This window comes from Mustela putorius, unplaced genomic scaffold (assembly GCF_011764305.1).
Source record: "Mustela putorius furo isolate JIRA1106 unplaced genomic scaffold, ASM1176430v1.1 tig00003834_pilon_pilon_pilon, whole genome shotgun sequence".
Taxonomy (NCBI): domain Eukaryota; kingdom Metazoa; phylum Chordata; class Mammalia; order Carnivora; family Mustelidae; genus Mustela; species Mustela putorius.
In genome coordinates this window covers 136066066-136084956 of record NW_025421987.1, presented here as the reverse complement: position 1 = coordinate 136084956, position 18891 = coordinate 136066066, and the positions used below count along the sequence as shown (strand labels likewise).

The 18891-nt window shown below is 37.1% G+C and overlaps 1 protein-coding gene across 3 annotated transcripts in view; it reads right to left on the bottom strand.

Moving 5' to 3' along the window:
• OXSR1 (oxidative stress responsive kinase 1) overlaps positions 1-18891 on the bottom strand; it is a 108266-nt gene that overhangs the window by 5336 nt on the left and 84039 nt on the right. For all 3 annotated transcript variants that reach the window (XM_045089130.1, XM_045089131.1, XM_045089132.1), the window contains 7 exons: positions 16971-17019; positions 16256-16321; positions 13040-13162; positions 8918-8953; positions 5742-5888; positions 4223-4287; positions 236-288 (listed from right to left, as the gene is read on the bottom strand). In XM_045089130.1, coding sequence (XP_044945065.1) covers positions 236-288; positions 4223-4287; positions 5742-5888; positions 8918-8953; positions 13040-13162; positions 16256-16321; positions 16971-17019 — 539 coding nt within the window. The remainder of the gene's footprint in view (positions 1-235; positions 289-4222; positions 4288-5741; positions 5889-8917; positions 8954-13039; positions 13163-16255; positions 16322-16970; positions 17020-18891) is intronic.

Here is an 18891-nt window from a genome sequence, read left to right as displayed (position 1 = left end):
AGGCAGTAAATTAGAGCTACATTCATTACTGTTTGTATTATACTAGGTTTACAAGTGAGGTTAGTAGTAAATAAATTGAGTTTTTATTTTATTCATATGCCACCCACACCCTTTAAACCAGGAACATTTTCATCATCTTTTAAAAGTAAAATATATCTAAAGGACAAAAACATCACAACACATTTCATTAAATAAATTAGACGTTATTTTGTTTTCAATGTTTTTGATGGCTTACCTCTCCCAGGAGTAAACTCGAATCGAATATCATTTAGTTCTTTTTTTGAATTCCTACAAAAGAAAAGGGAATGTGTAAAATAAATTTCTGGATTTATGCATACTGACTCTGCCAACATATAACAGGAAAGCCGTGCCTCAAGAAAAACCATTCTATTTCCATAGATCCTATGACTTATCCTAATGAGCTCACACTGCAGGGCTCAGAGCAAACTACTCAGAGTGACCATCTAACTGTCCTACAACCCTTTTAATTTATGTCCTCCAGTAGTCAATATAGAAACCTCATGCTAACACTACACTTATTGTGAGGAACACTGAGTAATGCACAGAACTGCTGAAATCATTATATTATATACACCCAAACTAATATAGCACTATACTTTAAATGGGGAAAAAAAACTACCTTCGCACAAAGTAAGAAAAAAACAAAAACAAAATGCCCTCAGGCTTTTGAGGAGATTCTTTTTATTTTTTTTTTAAAGATTTTATTTATTTATTTGACAGACAGAGATTACAAGTAGGCAGAGAGGCAGGCAGAGAGAGAGATGGGGAAGCAGGCTCCCCGCTGAGCAGAGAGCCGATGCAGGGCTTGATCCCAGGACCCTGAGATCCTGACCTGAGCCAAAGGCAGAGGCTTAACCCACTGAGCCACCCGGGCACCCCTTGAGATTCTTAGACGCCTACTTCCATCCTTAGTCCCATTAAGATATCATATAAACTAAGAGGAAAATGTATGTGCACAGGAAAGTATAATTAAAATGATACAGGATAAAAAGATTAGTATCCAAAATAATACAAAGGACTTACACAATTCAACACCAAAAACCCCCAAATAATCCAATTTAAAAATGGGCAGAAGACATAAACAGACATTTTTCCCAAGAAGACATCCAGATGGCCAAAAGACACATGTTAAGATGCTAAATATCACTAATCATCAGGGAACTATAAGTCAAAACCACAATGAGATATCACCTTCCTCTTGTCAGAATGGTTAGAATCAACAACACAAGAAACAACATGTGTTGACGAGGATGTGGAGAAATAGAACTCTTGTGCACTGTTGATGGGAATGCAAACTGGTGTAGCCTCCATGGAAAACAGCGTGGAAAGTCCTCAAAAAGTTAAAAATAGATTAACCATATGATCCAATAATTACACTACTGGTATTTACCCAAAGAACAGAAACAGACTGATTGAAAGGAATACAGGCACCCCTATGTTTCCTGTTGCATTATTTACAATAGCCAAGATACGGAAGCAACCCAAGTATCCATCGATTGATGAATGGATAAGATATGTGTATATACAATGGAATATTACTCAGCCATAAAAAAGAATGAACTCTTGCCCTCTACAACAATATGAACAGAGTTACAGAGTATAATGCTAAGGGAACTTAGTCAGAGATGGACAAAAACCTTATGATTTCACTCCTATGTGGAATTTAAGAAACAAAACAAATGAACAAAGGAGAAAAGAGACAAACCAAAAAACAGACTCTTAACTATACAAACTGATGGTTCCCTGAGGGGAGGTGGGAAGGAGGACCGAGAAATAGATGGTGATTAAGAGTACACTTATCTTGAGCACTGAGTACTATATACAGAATTATTGAATCCCTATATTATATACTTGAAACTAACACCAAATGTTAACCGGAATTAAATTATTTTAATACTGGAATTAAATTTTTTTTTAAAAAATATGTGGCAGCATTAAAAAAAAAAATAGAGGATACCCTTCTCCTCCTTACTCCCAACCCAGGCTCTCCAAGAATGCCTTGCCCACTACACGTGCTCAGTCTTGGCAGCCTCACAAAATGAAATACATGATGCTCCCCCAAATTCCACAGGAGTTCGGACAATGAGGGGGAAGGAAAAGATGAGAAAAGGAGTTAGACCCATACTGGCAGCAGAGTTAATACATGGCTCCAGAGATTTAAATGTGTGCCTGGTGAGGGACAGTTATTGTAATCACTCAGCAAACCATATACTGAGATTAACCAGGCTCCCTGGAGGTTCTGGTTAAAGGTGGGCATTTAGAATACTATACGGAAAGGCAGACATGCTTGATCACTAAGGACCCAAATCCACTTTATCTAAACAATGAAGAGGGTTAGGTCTACCGGATGGATACTTGAAAATATTCCTGAAGTTGTGTTTAGAATGTAGTTACCCGTCTCTAACACAACCTATGCCCAGATGATTTTCCCCTTCGACTGCCTTCTCTTTGTACCTGTATACAGATTTATACTTTTGCATGTATACCACCCGAAGTGTCTTTAACCTGTGCTAAGTACATAATGCAAATCAGCTCCAACCTAGATCTGACTAACAAGTGAGGTGTTTTATTCACTCTTTACTTGGTATCCTGCCACAATAACCAACAGTGTGATATAGAGTCTTCTTGATACATAATTGGTCAATCCATTCTTTCTGAAAGCTGAATAAAAAGATTGAACATTCAGCATCATTTTAGTGATTTAGCTGGCATGCTAAGCACAAATCCTTCAGAGACAGCAAGACACTAAACTGGACTAAATATGTTTACCATCTCTTCTAGTGGTTTCAGCTGAGAGTCTTCATCAGTGAGAGAGAGAACATAGTTTCTTCTTCCATAAATAAGTCTGGAACACAGCCCACTAAAAAACCACTCTCTCAAAAAGCTAGTTGTATCACTTACAAGTAAGTATCTTCTCTAACTTCCTGAAGCACAGGTCAAATATAATTTTTGTACTAGTAGCTGCTACATGATTTAAAAAAAAAAAAAGTTTTTAAAAGAGACAAATGGTATTCTTTTTGCACAATCAGAATTGGACAAGATTATCAAGACACTTTAATGAATCCAAAACTATCTGTGATGAGACTAGGTATATTGACTAGGCTTTTGTAAAGGAAAGGTAACCCAATCTGCTTTCTTCACATTGATGGCACAGTTTCATCGCTCCGGGTGGTAGAATCAAAACATTCTCAAAAAAGGTCTCCCTGCTTCTATCTCTGATTATGGTCATATTGAGAAGAAGATTAGGAATTTTATGTGGGAAGAGGAATTAGTCCATGGTAATTTAAGGAAACCCTTTTAAAAAATGTTAGTAGTAATGAAGGTCTGAGTTGTCTCAGGTGATACTTTTAATTTCACAAACAGAACGAGACCCAATTAGAACAATACAACAGCCACTGCTAGTCTAACAAGAAAGCTCTGCAATCCTAACCCAACTACCTCCAAGAGGAGAGGGTCAGAATGAACAGACTGCCACTTATGGCACTTCTGGGAGCAATCCGTCAGAGCCTGGCTATAAACCCCACCAAGAACCACGAATTCAGAACACCTGCTGTAAAACAAAAAGACCAGATATATTCTCAGAGGGTTTTCCTTTCATCTTCTGAGAACAAGGTCTTAATATCATCTATCACAATCAGAAAGCTCTCCATTCTTGGGTCAGTTGATTGCAGAGTCCATGATATATGGTAAATTACAAACCTAATCTTCAGATAAGCCAACCAGTGCTATTTCCCTAAAAACTATTCCCCAGTTACAGACCATACTCAATTACAGAACCTAAACTAGCTGTACTGAAAACGACTAGTGGGAAAACAGCTAAGAGAATGTGTTAACATCCAGGTCCTTGCAATGTTGCTATTACTTTTTTTTTTTTTTAAGATTTTATTTATTTATTTATTTGGGAGGAGCAGAAGAGAGAATGTTAGGCAGTGAGTGTGGAGCCCGATATAGGGCTTGACCTCACAACCCTGAGATAAAACCAAGAATCGGACGCTCAACTGACTATGCCACCCAGGGGCTCTGTAGCTCTTACTTCTGAGGGAAACAATACCCCTGCGATGCCTGGCACTTGATACTGGGGGGGCACACAATCTTATCCAGTTACTCTCATGCACAGACTATTTTTAAAAAAAGAGTCCCTTTCAAAGAGAAAATAGCACATTTAGAGTATGCAGAAAACAAAGAGAAGATGTTTACTTACCTTAATCTGAGTACTAGGCTGATTGGGATCTTGGTTTCTTGTGAGCCTGCTCCTGAAGGCAGAGCCTAAAAAACATCGAAAGGTATAAAGTCAGAGTCTGGACTACTAAGCATGAAGGTGACTAATGGTCATCAGCAGAGGAAATGTCCACATGGCAGCAATTTTCTTCACTCTCGGTGAGGCCAGACCCAGACCAGTGGCTGGGACATTCCCTGCTGTGGCAGGACATGCACTCTGAGACAGCAGCAAGAGCTGAATGTCAACCTGAGGCAAGCACAATTAAAAAGAGAATTCTCAAACCCACATGAAATTCCATACACAGCCACATTTATATTTTGTTTAGTCAGATCCCTCTTTCCATCCACAAGGGTGAAAGACACTAAAATTGGGGTTCTTTCCTTTAAATCTGCCAGTGTATCATGTAGCAATATACAACATAGGCTCTAAAATCGCCTGCCCCTTAGGAATCCACCCAGCCTGAGATTCCAGATCTTTTAATGGGTAAATTAATCCTTTCTGCATTGTAAGCTATCCCCTGTGTGCTATTTAAGTAGTTTATAAAGTAAATCCAATCTTTCTATCAGTTTTCCTAAGACAACTGTATCTTTTCAGATATGAAGGAAAGAAATGGAAAGCTTGGGTCTGATGAAAAAACTACATGAAGCCAACACCATGACTAACTGGAAGCTCTCAGAGTGGTGGCCTCCAAAGGCAGATCACCACCACAATGCAAAAGGAAAAAATCAGAGAACTTCATCTTTACTTCTTTCTTTCTTTTTCCTTTCCCTTCCTTCCTCTTCCTTTCCTTCTCTTCCCCCCGCCCCCAAGATTTATTGATTTATTTATTTGACAGAAGAGACAGAGAGCACAAGTAGGCAGAGAGGCAGGCAGAGGGAGAAGCAGGCTCCCCACTGGGCAGGGAGCCCGATGTGAGGCTCAAGCCCAGGACCCTGGCATCATGACCTGAGCCGAAGGCAGAGGCTTTAACCCACTGAGCCACCCAGGTGCCCCCATCTTTACGTTTTTTAATCTAAAATGTTAGAACAAAAAAATTAAGTTTCTAATATTTAATAAATAAACAGACTCTGGAAACCTCACATCATGTGTTATACACAGTATTTGAAGTTTCCTGAGGGAAGACAAGGAGCAATTCACAGACAAGGAGGCCACTGCCCTCCTTCCCTTGACTACTTTCAGTGTATGAGGAGCTAATGATGTCTGTGTGTGACTGATGATGGGCATTCACAGATTATAATACATAACTACAATAAAACCAACTCCCCAAATTCCTGATATTTGGAATGTTTCCATTGTTAACTTATTTTGCTGCTTAAAAGTCTGTATGATCCTTGAAAAGTTCTCTTACCTGCATACACTGAAAACTGTGAAAACAGAATTTCTAACTTGTTTTAAAAACTTCCACAACATCAACCTTGTTACATAAGGCACTGCTCCACACCAATTTCTGCTTTCTTCCTCTACCCAGAAGACCGGCCACTGAAGTGCACTCCTGCTTTACCTGAGCTGTTTTTGCTGGCTCTGCTGGGGGTGGGGGAGAGACTTGAGTTGGCTGTGCAGGCATGTGCCCAGCTGGGTGAGGTAGATGAGCAGTAATCTGTTCTGGAACTTGGAGTAAAGTACCCACGGGATCAGTTGTTGGAAACAGCTGTAACAGAAACATACACACAGTGCTGCTTAGTTGAGTGGAAAAGGAGGCAGGTCTACTGATGGGCAAGCAGAGCCTCCCAGGGTGACATTTTCAAAGTAGTTTTTGTGTAGTTTACTGCCACATCCCTACCTCTCTTGAATACATCTATTTCAAATGGAAGTCAAATATTTCTACTAGGCCTTATTGTTTATAACAACTTTTTTGAGGTGTAATTCATATCCCACTAAATTCACCCACTCTTAAGTATACAACTGGATGATTTCTAGATGATGATGTTTCTAGCAAACATCACTACAATCTAGTTTTAGAACATTTTCATCAACTCAGAAAGTTCTCTTGTGCGCATTTACATTTAATTCCTGCTCCCACACCCAGCCCTAGGTGACCACTGACCTATTTTCGGTCCCCATCAGTTTGCCTTTTCCGGATCCTTCATATAAATAAAATGCATGCACTCTATTATGTCTGCCTTATTTCACTTAGCACAATGTTCTGAGGTTTAGCCATATTATAGCCCATAGTTTGCTTTAATTCCTTCATAATAAAATTTCATTGCATCATATTTATTTTTAACTACATCTATTCTATTTCCTTTGCCCAATAAAATAGCACCTCTAAGACACAGACTTAAGTAGTAAATCTTCTTCTACAGGAGCTACATTTTTCTAGGTCTGAAAACCTTCCACTACTTAAAAAGAAAGACAAGTAATCAGTGATTCATTAACGAATCTGAAATGCTTTTCAAAACAGATATAAAGCTTTATAACCAACACAGACATTATATATATATACTTTTGCATGTTTGAAATATTTTATAAATTTTAATTATGTAATGTGGGGACAAAAAACTGATGTTGAGTTGAAAATAAAATTAAACTATTCAAAATTATAAGTTGGTGAAAAAAATATAAAGTTGACTACAATTTAGAACTGAAAGAGAAAAAAACTGAAAGAGGTCTAATAGCTGATATTATATAAACAAAGTTAAGAGATAAAGTAGTATAATTTTGTGATCCTTTAGCTTCATAGAGAGGAAATTAAAAGTAACTCTGGTTCTGGATTTTGACAGAAAAACAGAACATTAAGATTACTTTTGAAAATGTTAACATTAAGTATTAGCATTATTTCAAAAGGAGCCTCCAAATTGCATACATGTGTTTACCTATAATAAGAACAGAAATGTTAGACAAAATCAAGAAATGAACTGATATGGAGAAACTGGAACCTTGTGCACTGCAGTGGGAGTGGAGAATGGTGCAGCCACTATGGAAAATGGTAAGGTGATTCCTCAAAAAAAAATTAAAAATAGAATGATCCCCTTCTGGATACAGACCCCCAAGAATTGAAAGCAGGAACTAAAACAAATATTTATTATGTAGCCATGTTCACAGTGGAATTATTCACAATAGCCCAGAGGTGAAAGCAAGCCAGTGTCCATCCAGTCAAACAGAGAAACAAATGTGGTAGATATATCCAATGGAATATTATTCAGTCTCAAAAAGGGAGGAAAGAAGGAAATTCTGACACATAATACATGGGTGAACCTAGAAGGCATTATGCTGGGTAAGATGAGCTGGTCACAAAGGACAAATACTCTGTGAGTCCACTTACATGAGGTATACAGAAAGCAGTAGAATTCAGACATAGTAGAGTTGTGGCTGCCAGGGGTAGGGGGTGGGAACATGGGATGATTGTTCTTCTCGAGAAGGACAGTGGATAGCTGCGCAACAGTGTGAATGTACTAAACGCTACTGAACTATACCCTTAAACATGGTGAAGATGTTAACTTTTATGTTATGTGTACTTCACCAGGGATTTCAAACCCAACGACAAAATAAGGAGTGCAGGAGTATGAGTATGAGACCTGAGAGTTCACGTGGGGGTGCTAATGAGGCAAAGGGACAATGATAAGATCATAGAACAACTCCGGATCAACTATAAAATGCCCTCTCCATCAACAGTGGAGAAACTAAGAATTAGTCAAGATAAAGTAAGAGTAAAAAATAATTTAAATTCTCAGAAGATTACAAGAAGAAATGTTATTTCTTGCACACACTTCATCTCTATCTCTGGCCAGCAGAGGCTAAATTTGGTACCACCCTCATTCGGGGATACAGGCTGTGGTGGCAGGAGCCAGAGAACCCAGGGAACAACAGAAGGGCTCTTCTTCCTGCTGGCATTTCCCTGACCAAAGCCACTGCTATGAGCATGAGTGACTTCAAGGGGTAGGGAGATGCAATTCCAATGTAGCAAGAAGAGCCAGAAATCCTAGTGAACTGCAGTTCTGCTATAAGGTGTCAGATACCAGCCTATAAATATGCTACAGTACAGTATTTTAGTCTTAATACAATGTGCACAAATCCTGTACATAACGGTGTGCAAAAATCGTATGCCATCCACACAAATCAAGTAGAAAAATAGGTACTTTTAAGCAACGGGGCAAAATCAAAATGATTTAAGGGGGCAAGACGTGTATCATTAAACCAAATACTGAGCTTGCAATGCGGACTGCCAGAAGGAAGAATGTATCACAGAATGTATCTCCAGAAATAATTGTTATCTTCAAAAAATGAGCATAAGGCAGGCCAGCCTAACAGGACTCTGTTTAGTAGGATTCCTATCACCAAAAGGCAAGAACTAAAGACAACAGAATCTACATGACAAAAAACAATGGGAGGTGGGGACCGGACAAAAAGAAAAAGTAGCATATGACAAATCCCTGGACAGATTGATGCAATAAGACGACTTTCCACATCAAGCTACCCAACCCAGAAAAGTAATTCATAAAATCAGGCAAGCAAGGAAGGAACAGCTTTCTGAGCCTTTAGGTTAATATTAAATGAGTGCAACAACACCAACTTACTGGAGAAGTCCTTTAAAACTCAGAATCAATACCTCCGGTGAAATCTGATTGCTATAAATTCCCATTCTCACTTAGGCCCATATAAAAAGATGTGCTTAACATTAAAACCAAACCAAAACAAAATGACTGGTTTTTTAATGATTCAAAAACCACAACTACTTACCTCAGAATTTGATAATGGTTCTTTCACTCGGGGAGACTAAAAGAAATACAAAAAAGGCTTATTAACTCAAAACTTAGGTTACTTGTAGTCAGTTCCAAACTGCACAGAATGTTGAAACGCAAGTAAACTCCATTTCATTCTGATCCATAAGTTAAGTCACTCGTAACTCTAGTGAGTTTTCTGGAAAAAGAAAATACCATGATACTATTGTATTTTTGTCCAGGTAGCCTTTAATACATCAATGTCTTATGGTATTTCAAAAGTTCACAACTTATATATATATATACTTTTGCATGTTTGAAATATTTGTTTTGTTGAGGTTTATTTGTTTTGTTGTTTTTTTAAATTTATTTGATACAGAGAGAGATCACAAGCAGGCAGAGAGCCAGGCAGAGAAAGAGAGGGAAGCAGGCTGCCTGCTGAGCAGAGAGCCCGATGTGGGGCTCCATCCCAGGACCATCAGATCATGACCTGAGCTGAAGGCAGAGGCTTAACCCACTGAGCCACCCAGGTGCCCCACAACTTGAGGTTTATAACCAAACATAATGGGACTGAGTTCTCGGGCAATAGGAGGTCACATTCTTCAAAGTACAATTCCTTCTACTAATGATGAACATACTATTTTTTAAATTTAAATTCAATTAGAAACAAAAAATACATAATTCTTTCAGATGTAGAGTTCAATAATTCATCAGTTGTGTTTAACATCCAGTGTTATCATGAACATATTATATATATAATATCCCAGACCAAATGTAAAGCCTTCAAGCTAATTATCCAACACATCTTCAAGGCAGAGTAATTCAGGTTATGGGATTTAATGAAGAAAACTCTTGAGTCAAAACTGAAAAACCAGTTGTAATCTGCTTTATGAACATCTAAGCTAAATTTATTTAGTAAATCATTACATCAGTGATTCTGGATACATGCAATTGGAGAATACAAAAACAAAACACAAAACAAAACAAAACACCCTTACCCTATATCTAAACAAATACCAATTTATGGTCAATGCTACCAAGTATCAAATTAGACTACCTAAAAGGTCAGATTATTCAGCTTAGGTTTTTGTGAATTTTCATCACCACTTTATTAAGGAGAATCAAGGTTCAGGTGATAACTAACATATCACAGCAACTATACTGGCCAAACCAAACCTTTAAAAAAAACTTAGTATTTGGAAATAATTTCAAACTTACAGAAAAGTTGTTAGAATGAGAATCATTAACCTTTCTTCCTTATTTGCTTTCCTATTTAAGATGTTCACTTTCTCTCTTTTTAAATAGATATACAATATATATTTAACCGGTCATGTTGTTCCTATACCATTTGAGAGTAAGTTGCATATGTCCTAGCTGCCTACCACTGAACAGTCACTGTGTATTTCAGAAGACAGAGATATCCTCTTATGTAAATTCACACTACTAAAGCTATCAACTTCAGTAAATTTCACAATAATGTCAATTTTAATCACCTTTAGTCAAGGCTTTTCCAAGTTCTCCAGTATGTAGTAATTATATTCCCCTTTCAACTAATGGCTATTTTGAAGAGACACTTCAAGACCCTGTAAATATCCTGCTCATCAAAAATTTCCCCTATATTTAGCAACTGCTGATGATCCTTGTCTGACCTAATCTTTATTGACTGCTTTATCATGGCTATAAAATGACGATATTCCTCTCCAATACTCTTCCACATTTACCAGTCAGCACTGGCAATTTACTATAATGAAGAATTAGCAACCCCCGCCCCGGCCCCCACTTATTTATCCATCTATTCATTATTGGCATGGATTCATGGATTCCAATTTTTAAAATGATTTACAATTAATTTATTACTACACTTAATGATTTTTGATAATTAAATTCTAATTTGGTGAGTGGAAGCTCATTCAACCTGGTGCACCTGTTATCAAATTATGACTTTCTTTTTTAATAAAAATAACCTTTTTCACAAAGAAGATATTCCAGATTCATCTTGTATTTTCGCCATGTAAGCCTCAGAATCATCCATTTCTCCAAGGAGCCTTCATTCTTTTAGTAGAGAATGACATTAAAGACCAAGATCTGGGCATAAAATGAGCTCAATTATTACTGCTTTCCTGACTCTCTGCATACCTGATAATCTTTGATTAGATGCCGATGCTGTGAATATTACTTTGTTGCAAGCTGATAATTTTGTATTGCTATAAATCTTCTCAAGCTTTGTTCTGGAATACAGTAAAGTTACTTGGAAATGGCTTAAGCCTTTTGGATCTTGCTTTTATGAGCTGTTAGTTGGATCTGCAGCAGGGCTCAGTATAGGGCCATAAGCTCCCCAATACTTAGACCTAAGACCTTTCTGAGAACTCTACCCAATGCCTTGTGAATACAGACTTCTCCACTGACTGGTGGGAAGAGACACTGTTCTTGGCTCTCTGTGAGCAATGGGCACCGTCACCCAGTCTCAGGTGGTTTTCTCACATGTATTTCTTAAAGAGTATTCTGCTGTACACTCAAAAAGGAAGCTCTGTAGATTTCTAAACTTCTCTCTCTGTATAGCTCTCTCCTCCCTGGTACGCTACCTTATTGATTTAATCTGCCTTGGTATCCCTGGACCCTTAGCCTATTTCCTCAACTCAGGAAGCTGAGTTGAGGAAGCTATAATGAAGGGAATAATCAATCAAACAAAACTGCTCCACAACTGACATAAGTGTTAGAATGAGCAGAGAAGGACACTAATGTAGCTATTTTAACTATACTATAATTACTACATCTCACATTATCTTCAAAAAGTAAGACATGAAGGTATAAAAATGAACAGACACAAAATCAAACTTAAAATATTTAATGTCTGTGATATAAATAGGACTGAATGGGATTAGCAGCATTAAGCACCGCAGAAGAAAAGATGAATGAACTTGAAAGCCAGCAACAGAAACTGCAAAATGGGACTGAGCAAAAAGATAATTTTTTTTTAAAGATTTTATTTATTTATTTGACAGAAATCACAAGTAGGCAGAGAGAGAAGGGGAAGCAGGCTCCCCGCCGAGAAGAGAGCCCGATGTGGGGTTCGATCCCAGGACCTCGAGATCATGACCCAAGCCGGAGGCAGAGGCTTTAACCCACTGAGCCACCCAGGCGCCCAAAAAGAGAATTTTTAAAGAATGAAAAGAAAATCAGTGAGCTGGCAATTTTAAAGCAGCTTAATATACAAGTTACTAGAGTCTCCAAAGTGCATGAAGGGCAGAAGAAAATATCTGAAAATATAATGGCTATAATGATGATAGTGTGCATTTTCAATGTAATTCAATTCAAACAAGACTTCCCTTTTACAAAAGAATTCATGTCCTCAAAAATAGTTACAGATTATGAGAAATACAGAATATTACTCATTTTGAGAACAAATTCTGTAATTTTCTAAGCTATTTACATACCAGTGTATTAGTTTATAAAAAAGCTACTATAAGTATTTCAGAACTACAAAATTTTATTTTTGTTTATTTTTAAAGATTATTTACTTATTTATTTGAGTGACAGAGATAGCAAGAAAAAGCACAAATGGGGAGGAGAGGGAGAAGCAGACTTCCTGTGAGCTGGGAGCCCAATGCAGGGCTGTGATGAACCTCAAACATTAATATTTCCCATTTATATTTCTATTCCTGGGAATGAGTCCTAACAATCAACTTGAGGTATTAATTTTAGGAAAGAGTGGGGGGAGAAAAACAAAATGAGCTTTGTCTTCACTGCTTCAAGCAAACACATACACAGACAAACACAACCATCCAGGATATAGCAACTAAAGAAAGGTATACTATTCAGTGATCGCTTCTTCCTCAATGTTTAATCAATCATCAGTCCTATCCAGTGTACTCTCATCTCAGACACAGTTTACATCTCTAGACTTTGGCCATTTTTATATCCGTAAATATCATATTCAAACAGATGTGTCAGTCCACTCTTCCATGTAGGATTAAATGGGCTCCTACAGTTAATAACTTCTTCAAGGAAATTCTGTTATTAACACTTGTATTTTCTATGTTTTAGATGGTTAAGCTGAACAGAATCAGAGAATATCGTATCTCAGAGGCTTCAAACAAAAAGACAGAGCTCTATCTTAAGCACAGAGTTTAATAAGACTTACCCTGAGTTGTGAAATTGCTGCTTTCCCTTCCTCACTTTCTTCATCAAATTCGTCATCACTCCACTCCCAGCCGCCATCTTCTGTCTTATGAAGGCGGCCACTGGAACCTGGTACTCTCCGAACCTGCACATGAGGAAGAGAGATGTGGATTATGGTAGTGTTTGATATTTACTATATATACTGTATGTGTCTTGCACCCCTCCCTTGCTCTCTGTGCTCCACTACCTACCTGTCTTTACTCCAACCACTGACCTTCCCCTTCCCTATACATCTATACTCTTGGGCCCAAGCACCATCCAAATCCTTCCTATGTGAAGTCACAGACCAAATCTTATTAATGGTTTCATGTTGAGATTTGAAAAAATTTTCTTCAGCCCCCAAAATAAATAAACCCAAGACAGAGAAGATTCTGGCTTTTTCAAAATTTTAAATTTAAAAATCACAATTATACCTGCAGTTCCAAGAGCACTGTTATCTGTGCAAGTTTTGTTAAGAAAAACAGCAATCTTCTTTTATCCTCTTACTCACAGGGAACCACTTTCAACTCATTCCAGCATATTCTTTTTAAATTCATATTCCTCTAAGTAATGTGTTATTATTACCCCTTGATTCTTTGGTTTTAAGAATTACCTACTGGACTTCCCACTATTAAAGATGAGAATTTAACCCTATTATCAACCCCCCATAACTCTTTTCTCAAGATACAGTGAAATTTTGGTTAAATGAAAATTCAGTGTTTCCACCACATGATTTCATTAGTGAGACAGTTAAGCCTTATTTATATTACAATTACTTTTCTCTCTCCTGTAACCTTCTTATTTCCCTTGGAATTAATAATATTTGCTTATTTTCATGTACTTATCATATTTAGCCCCAAACTGTCTCCCAGTTGTGTAACTCTCCTCTCACCATATTCATATACATTAGGTACTTCTCAGGATCACCTTCTAGAGGAAGATGCTACCCCAGCCTCCTAATCTGCTCCAGCCTAAACTGGTTTCTCAGCTCTCCCTCTATCACCTGCCACATGACTTCCTCTTTCTCAGTTTAAGTACTTCCTGCATTATTAGCATGGCACACTAATTAAAGCCATGCATTTTTCAACTTTGATTCCATCCCCAGAACATATGGTTTACCTGGTTTAAAAAAAAAAAAGTCTGGGTTAGTATAAATCATTTTCTTTCATAACGCTGTATGTAACTGCTTTGCTATGACCTGGCTTATAGGGGAGCAACTGACGTCATTATGATATCCAACACCATCCATGATCTTTCCCCCTTCTCTGGAAACTAGAGAACCCTCTTTTTGCCTCTAGTATTCCAGCAATGTGTCTTAGTGCTGGTCTATTTCCATTCATTCTGCTACGTACTTGTGCTTTTTTAGTCTGGAAATTTGTGACTATCCATTTGGAAATTTCTCTTGAATTATTTTTTTCAGTGATTCTCTTTCTTCTATTTTCCTCCATTCTGCTTTCCTGGAACTTATTTACTCAAAATTGAACCTTCTCAAATGATCCTCTAACGCTCTTGTCTTTTTTCTTCTGTTATTTATCTCTTGGCGTTTGGGGCTCTATTTTCTGGGAAATTTTCTTAGCTTTACCATACAACCATATTAACTATTTTCATTTCTTCTATAATATTTTCCACTTCTTTTCTTTTTTTTTTTTAAAGATTTTATTTATTCATTTGATAGAGAGAGATCACAAGCAGGCAGAGAGGCAGGCAGAGAGAGAGAGAGGGAAGCAGGCTCCCTGCTGAGCAGAGAGCCCGATGCGGGACTCGATCCCAGGACCCTGAGATCATGACCTGAGCCGAAGGCAATGGCTTAACCCACTGAGCCACCCAGGCGCCCAATATTTTCCACTTCTAAGAGCTTTTTGTTCATGGTGGTGTCAGTGTCCAAATGCTCCTTTTTAAAGTACCAGCTCTGTTAAGATAAAATTCATATACCATATAATTGACCCATTTAAGGTTCAATTGTTTTTAATATATTCCATGTTGTGTAACCATCTCCATAATTAAATCTAGATCACTTTCTTCATTGCTCCACATGGCAAAAACAACACTCCAGACCCATTAGTAGTTACTGCCCATTTCCATATAATCCCAGTCCTGGGTAACCTTGAGTCTACTCTCTGTCTCTATACATTTGCTTATTCTGGACATTTCACATAAACAGAATAATATGTGGTCTTTTGTAAGTAGCTTCCATGATTAGCATAATGTTTTAAAGGTTTATCCATACTATGACATGCATCAGTACTTCATTTCTTTTTATTGCTCAATAATATTCTATCATATATTAGTACTTCATTTTTTTAAAGATTTTTATTTATTTATTTGACAGAGAGAGAAAGATCACAAGTAGGCAGAGAGGCAGGCAGAGAGAGAGGAGGAAGTAGGGTCCCTGCTGAGCAGAGAGCCAGATGCGGGGCTCGATCCCAGGACCCTGAGATCACGACCTGAGCCGAAGGTAGAGGCTTTAACCCACTAAGCCACACAGGTGCCCCCAGTACTTCATTTTTAATTGCTGAATAATGTTCTATATTATGGACACATGACATTTTATATATCCATTCATCTACAGATGGATAATCAGGCTATTTCCACTTTTTAGTTATTATGAATAATGCTGCTGGGAATATTCATGTACATAGCTTTGTGTGTACATGTGCTCAATTCTCCCAAGTAGGCCTCGAACAGAATTTCTGGGTCATATGGCAGTTTTGTTTTGTGTTTTTAGAAACTGCCAGACTACTTTCTGAAGTGGTTGCACCATTTCACATTTTCATCATTAGTGTGTGAAGGTTCCAATTTCCTTAATCTTTATCACAGTTACTACTGTGTCTTTTTTTTATTACAGTCATCCTAATGGGTCTTCATTGTTTTCTGCGTAATGTGAGGAAAGGGCTGAACTTCACAACTCACTCTGGTAGCTACAGACAGTGACTTAACAGAGTCTAGAATTAATTAATCAATTGTGTAACATACCTTTTCGTTCTAGTAGACAGCACACCTAGACATACTGCAGGCTAATATTTTTTGAATGAATATATCAAAGAATACTAAAGAGAGGGTTGGAAAAACTGAGTAACACTTAAAAAAAGCATTTTTAACACATACATAACATAACAAAGCATTTTTTACCATATACTTTCAAAATGCAGAAGTAAATTTAACCAATTTCCTAAGAAACCAGAGTAAAATCTCCATTTACCTTCTTAGCTCTTTCAGAAATAGTTGGTGCTCTCTGCAGTATTTTTTCTTGAAGAAATTCTTTATTCTGGAGAGGAAAAGTAAGTTTTCTCCTTACAAGTTTTTATTGAACCAAAGAAGCTGACACAAATATTCACTACAATTAAAATGTGATATAGTAACTGTTTTATAAAGAAGTTTGAAGAAAGTTTCGATTCTTTTTTCTTTAATTCTAAAGCTCCTTTAGAAAAGGGGTTTCACAAATCGAGTTTCACAGATTGAAACAAAGCTTTACTGTACTGTATGAGCCATTATATATGAGAAGTTTGCTTTACCATATCTCCTTCAGGATCATGGTCCCACATTTTCAACTACAGTAACATCCCACTTATCTATTCCTCTTTGGGAAATGAGATGTTAACTAACTCAGTAGCAAACTCTAAAATGAGAGTTGAGTATTTTTCATAGATTATATTACTATTGGCGAAATTTAGTATCAATTGTTCCTGTTAAAATTTAATCTGATGTTCAAATTAATTTATACGAAAAATACATTTACTAATTCTAAAGCATGTGTCTTAATTACCAAAGGTCATAGAGATAATGCCCCCAGCAATTATCTGATCTACCCTCATTTTTCCAAACATCACCTTAAGAAAAAGCAACTTCTTAGCAGTAAATCTAATTAGGCAATGAGGAGGATTACATGAACACATAAAATCAAAAGAATTTCTTACCTTTGCTTTTTGGAAAAATTTGTGCCTTAACAGTTCTGCTGCTGTTGGTCTAAAACCAGAAAAGAATGTTTTAATAGTTAATTCAAGTGTAATTGTGGGTTTCCATCTTCAAAAATGAGAAAAGGATTTCTTGAGCAGCGAGATATAATCTCAGTGTTCTCCACTTTCCTTAACGGGCTAAAAAGCAAAAAGCAGGATAAACTAACTCGGTACGAGACACGGAGTAGAGAAGAAAACTCAAACAGAAATGATCTGATAACTATTACAGATCCTTTGCAAAATTCATTAGTGAAATGTTTATTCTGAAATCATTACTTCTTCGTGGCTTTCAATATATTTGCTATTATTTTGCCAAGAAATATCATTTCCCAAAAACAGTGGGTAGTATCTACTTTAACAAGGCATAAAAATACATGTAACCTCACAAAGAGGAAATGGACCAACTCAAGTCCTGTGCCTCTTGACACATGCCAGCTTGCCAGCCTTCAACTTAGAAAACTACAGTCTTGGGGCGCCTGGGTGGCTCAGTTGGTTGGACGACTGTCTTCGGCTCAGGTCATGATCCTGGAGTCCCAGGATCGAGTCCCACATCAGGCTCCCAGCTCCATGGGAAGTCTGCTTCTCCTTCTGACCTTCTCCTCACTCATGTTCTCTCTCACTGTCTCTCTTTCAAATAAATAAATAAAATCTTTAAAAAAATAAAAAAAATTAAAAAAAGAAAACTACAGTCTTAAAAATAAATCTAACAATTATCTTTAAAAAAAAATTGAAGATTCTGAAAGTAATGTATATATTCAATATATATATTGAATCTATACTCAGTTTTTTGCTCGATTGTACAGTCTTTCTTTGCTTGAATAAAGGCATCATCATTGTCAATTATACAAACTCGTAAGTAGTATGACAGGGAATAAAGAATAAACAATACTACACTTAAGACACTGGACCTGATTACACCATACACCTACCAGGTAACCCTCAGCAAATCTCTTCTCCAAGGTTCTGTATAACCTGGTCAAGTTCCTGCAGGCAGTGTTCTAAAACATTACTGTACAATATAATAAGCTAGGACTTTCAAAACAAATCCCGAGGCCCATAGCAATTAAAGCAGAATATGTGGGGGCAAACCCACACATCATTAGTTTTTAAAACTCCCCGAGTGATTCTAATGTACGCTCACAGTTAAGAACCAGGGCCTCAGAGGACTATTGTACAGTTTAAGAGAAGAGATGTAAAAGTGCTATGCAAACTGAAAGCAGACATTATCCTTCCTATTTTCTCATTCAATCAAGATTTCAGTATGTTCAATAGTTTGCACCACATTGCTTTATATGATTAATACTTTTCTTCTGAGTTCATTTCCTTCTTTCTAGTGTACCATTTCTAGGACTTCTTTAAGTGATATACACGACTGGAAACTCAATTTTTGTCTTTAAAAAATCTTAATTTCATGCTTATTCTAGAATAATAGTTTGGCTAGACTAGGAATTCTGCATTGTTATTTTCTCTCAGAACTGTTCCAGTATATTCTGGCCTTAACTGTCATTAGGAAAGTGGCTGTCAGTCTACCTGCTATATTCCTCAGTCAGTAATCTGCCCCCTTAGCTTGCATTTAACAGATTCTCTTTGCCTTTGAATCCAGCAGTTTAAGAGACTTGTGTACAAATGGGAAAAGGGAAATACTGCTTGGAATTGGTGGAGGGATGGTTCTTTAACCCGAGACTATAAGTATTTCATCAATTCTAGAAAATTCTCAGCCATTATTGCTTTAAATATTGCTTCTCCTGATCTCCCTAATCTCTCCTTAAAGTCTACAGACACATATACATGTATATGTGTGTGCACACACACACTGAACCTTCCCATTCTATCCCCCAAATATTCATCTTTCTTTTTATATTTCCATTTTTATTTTTTTTAA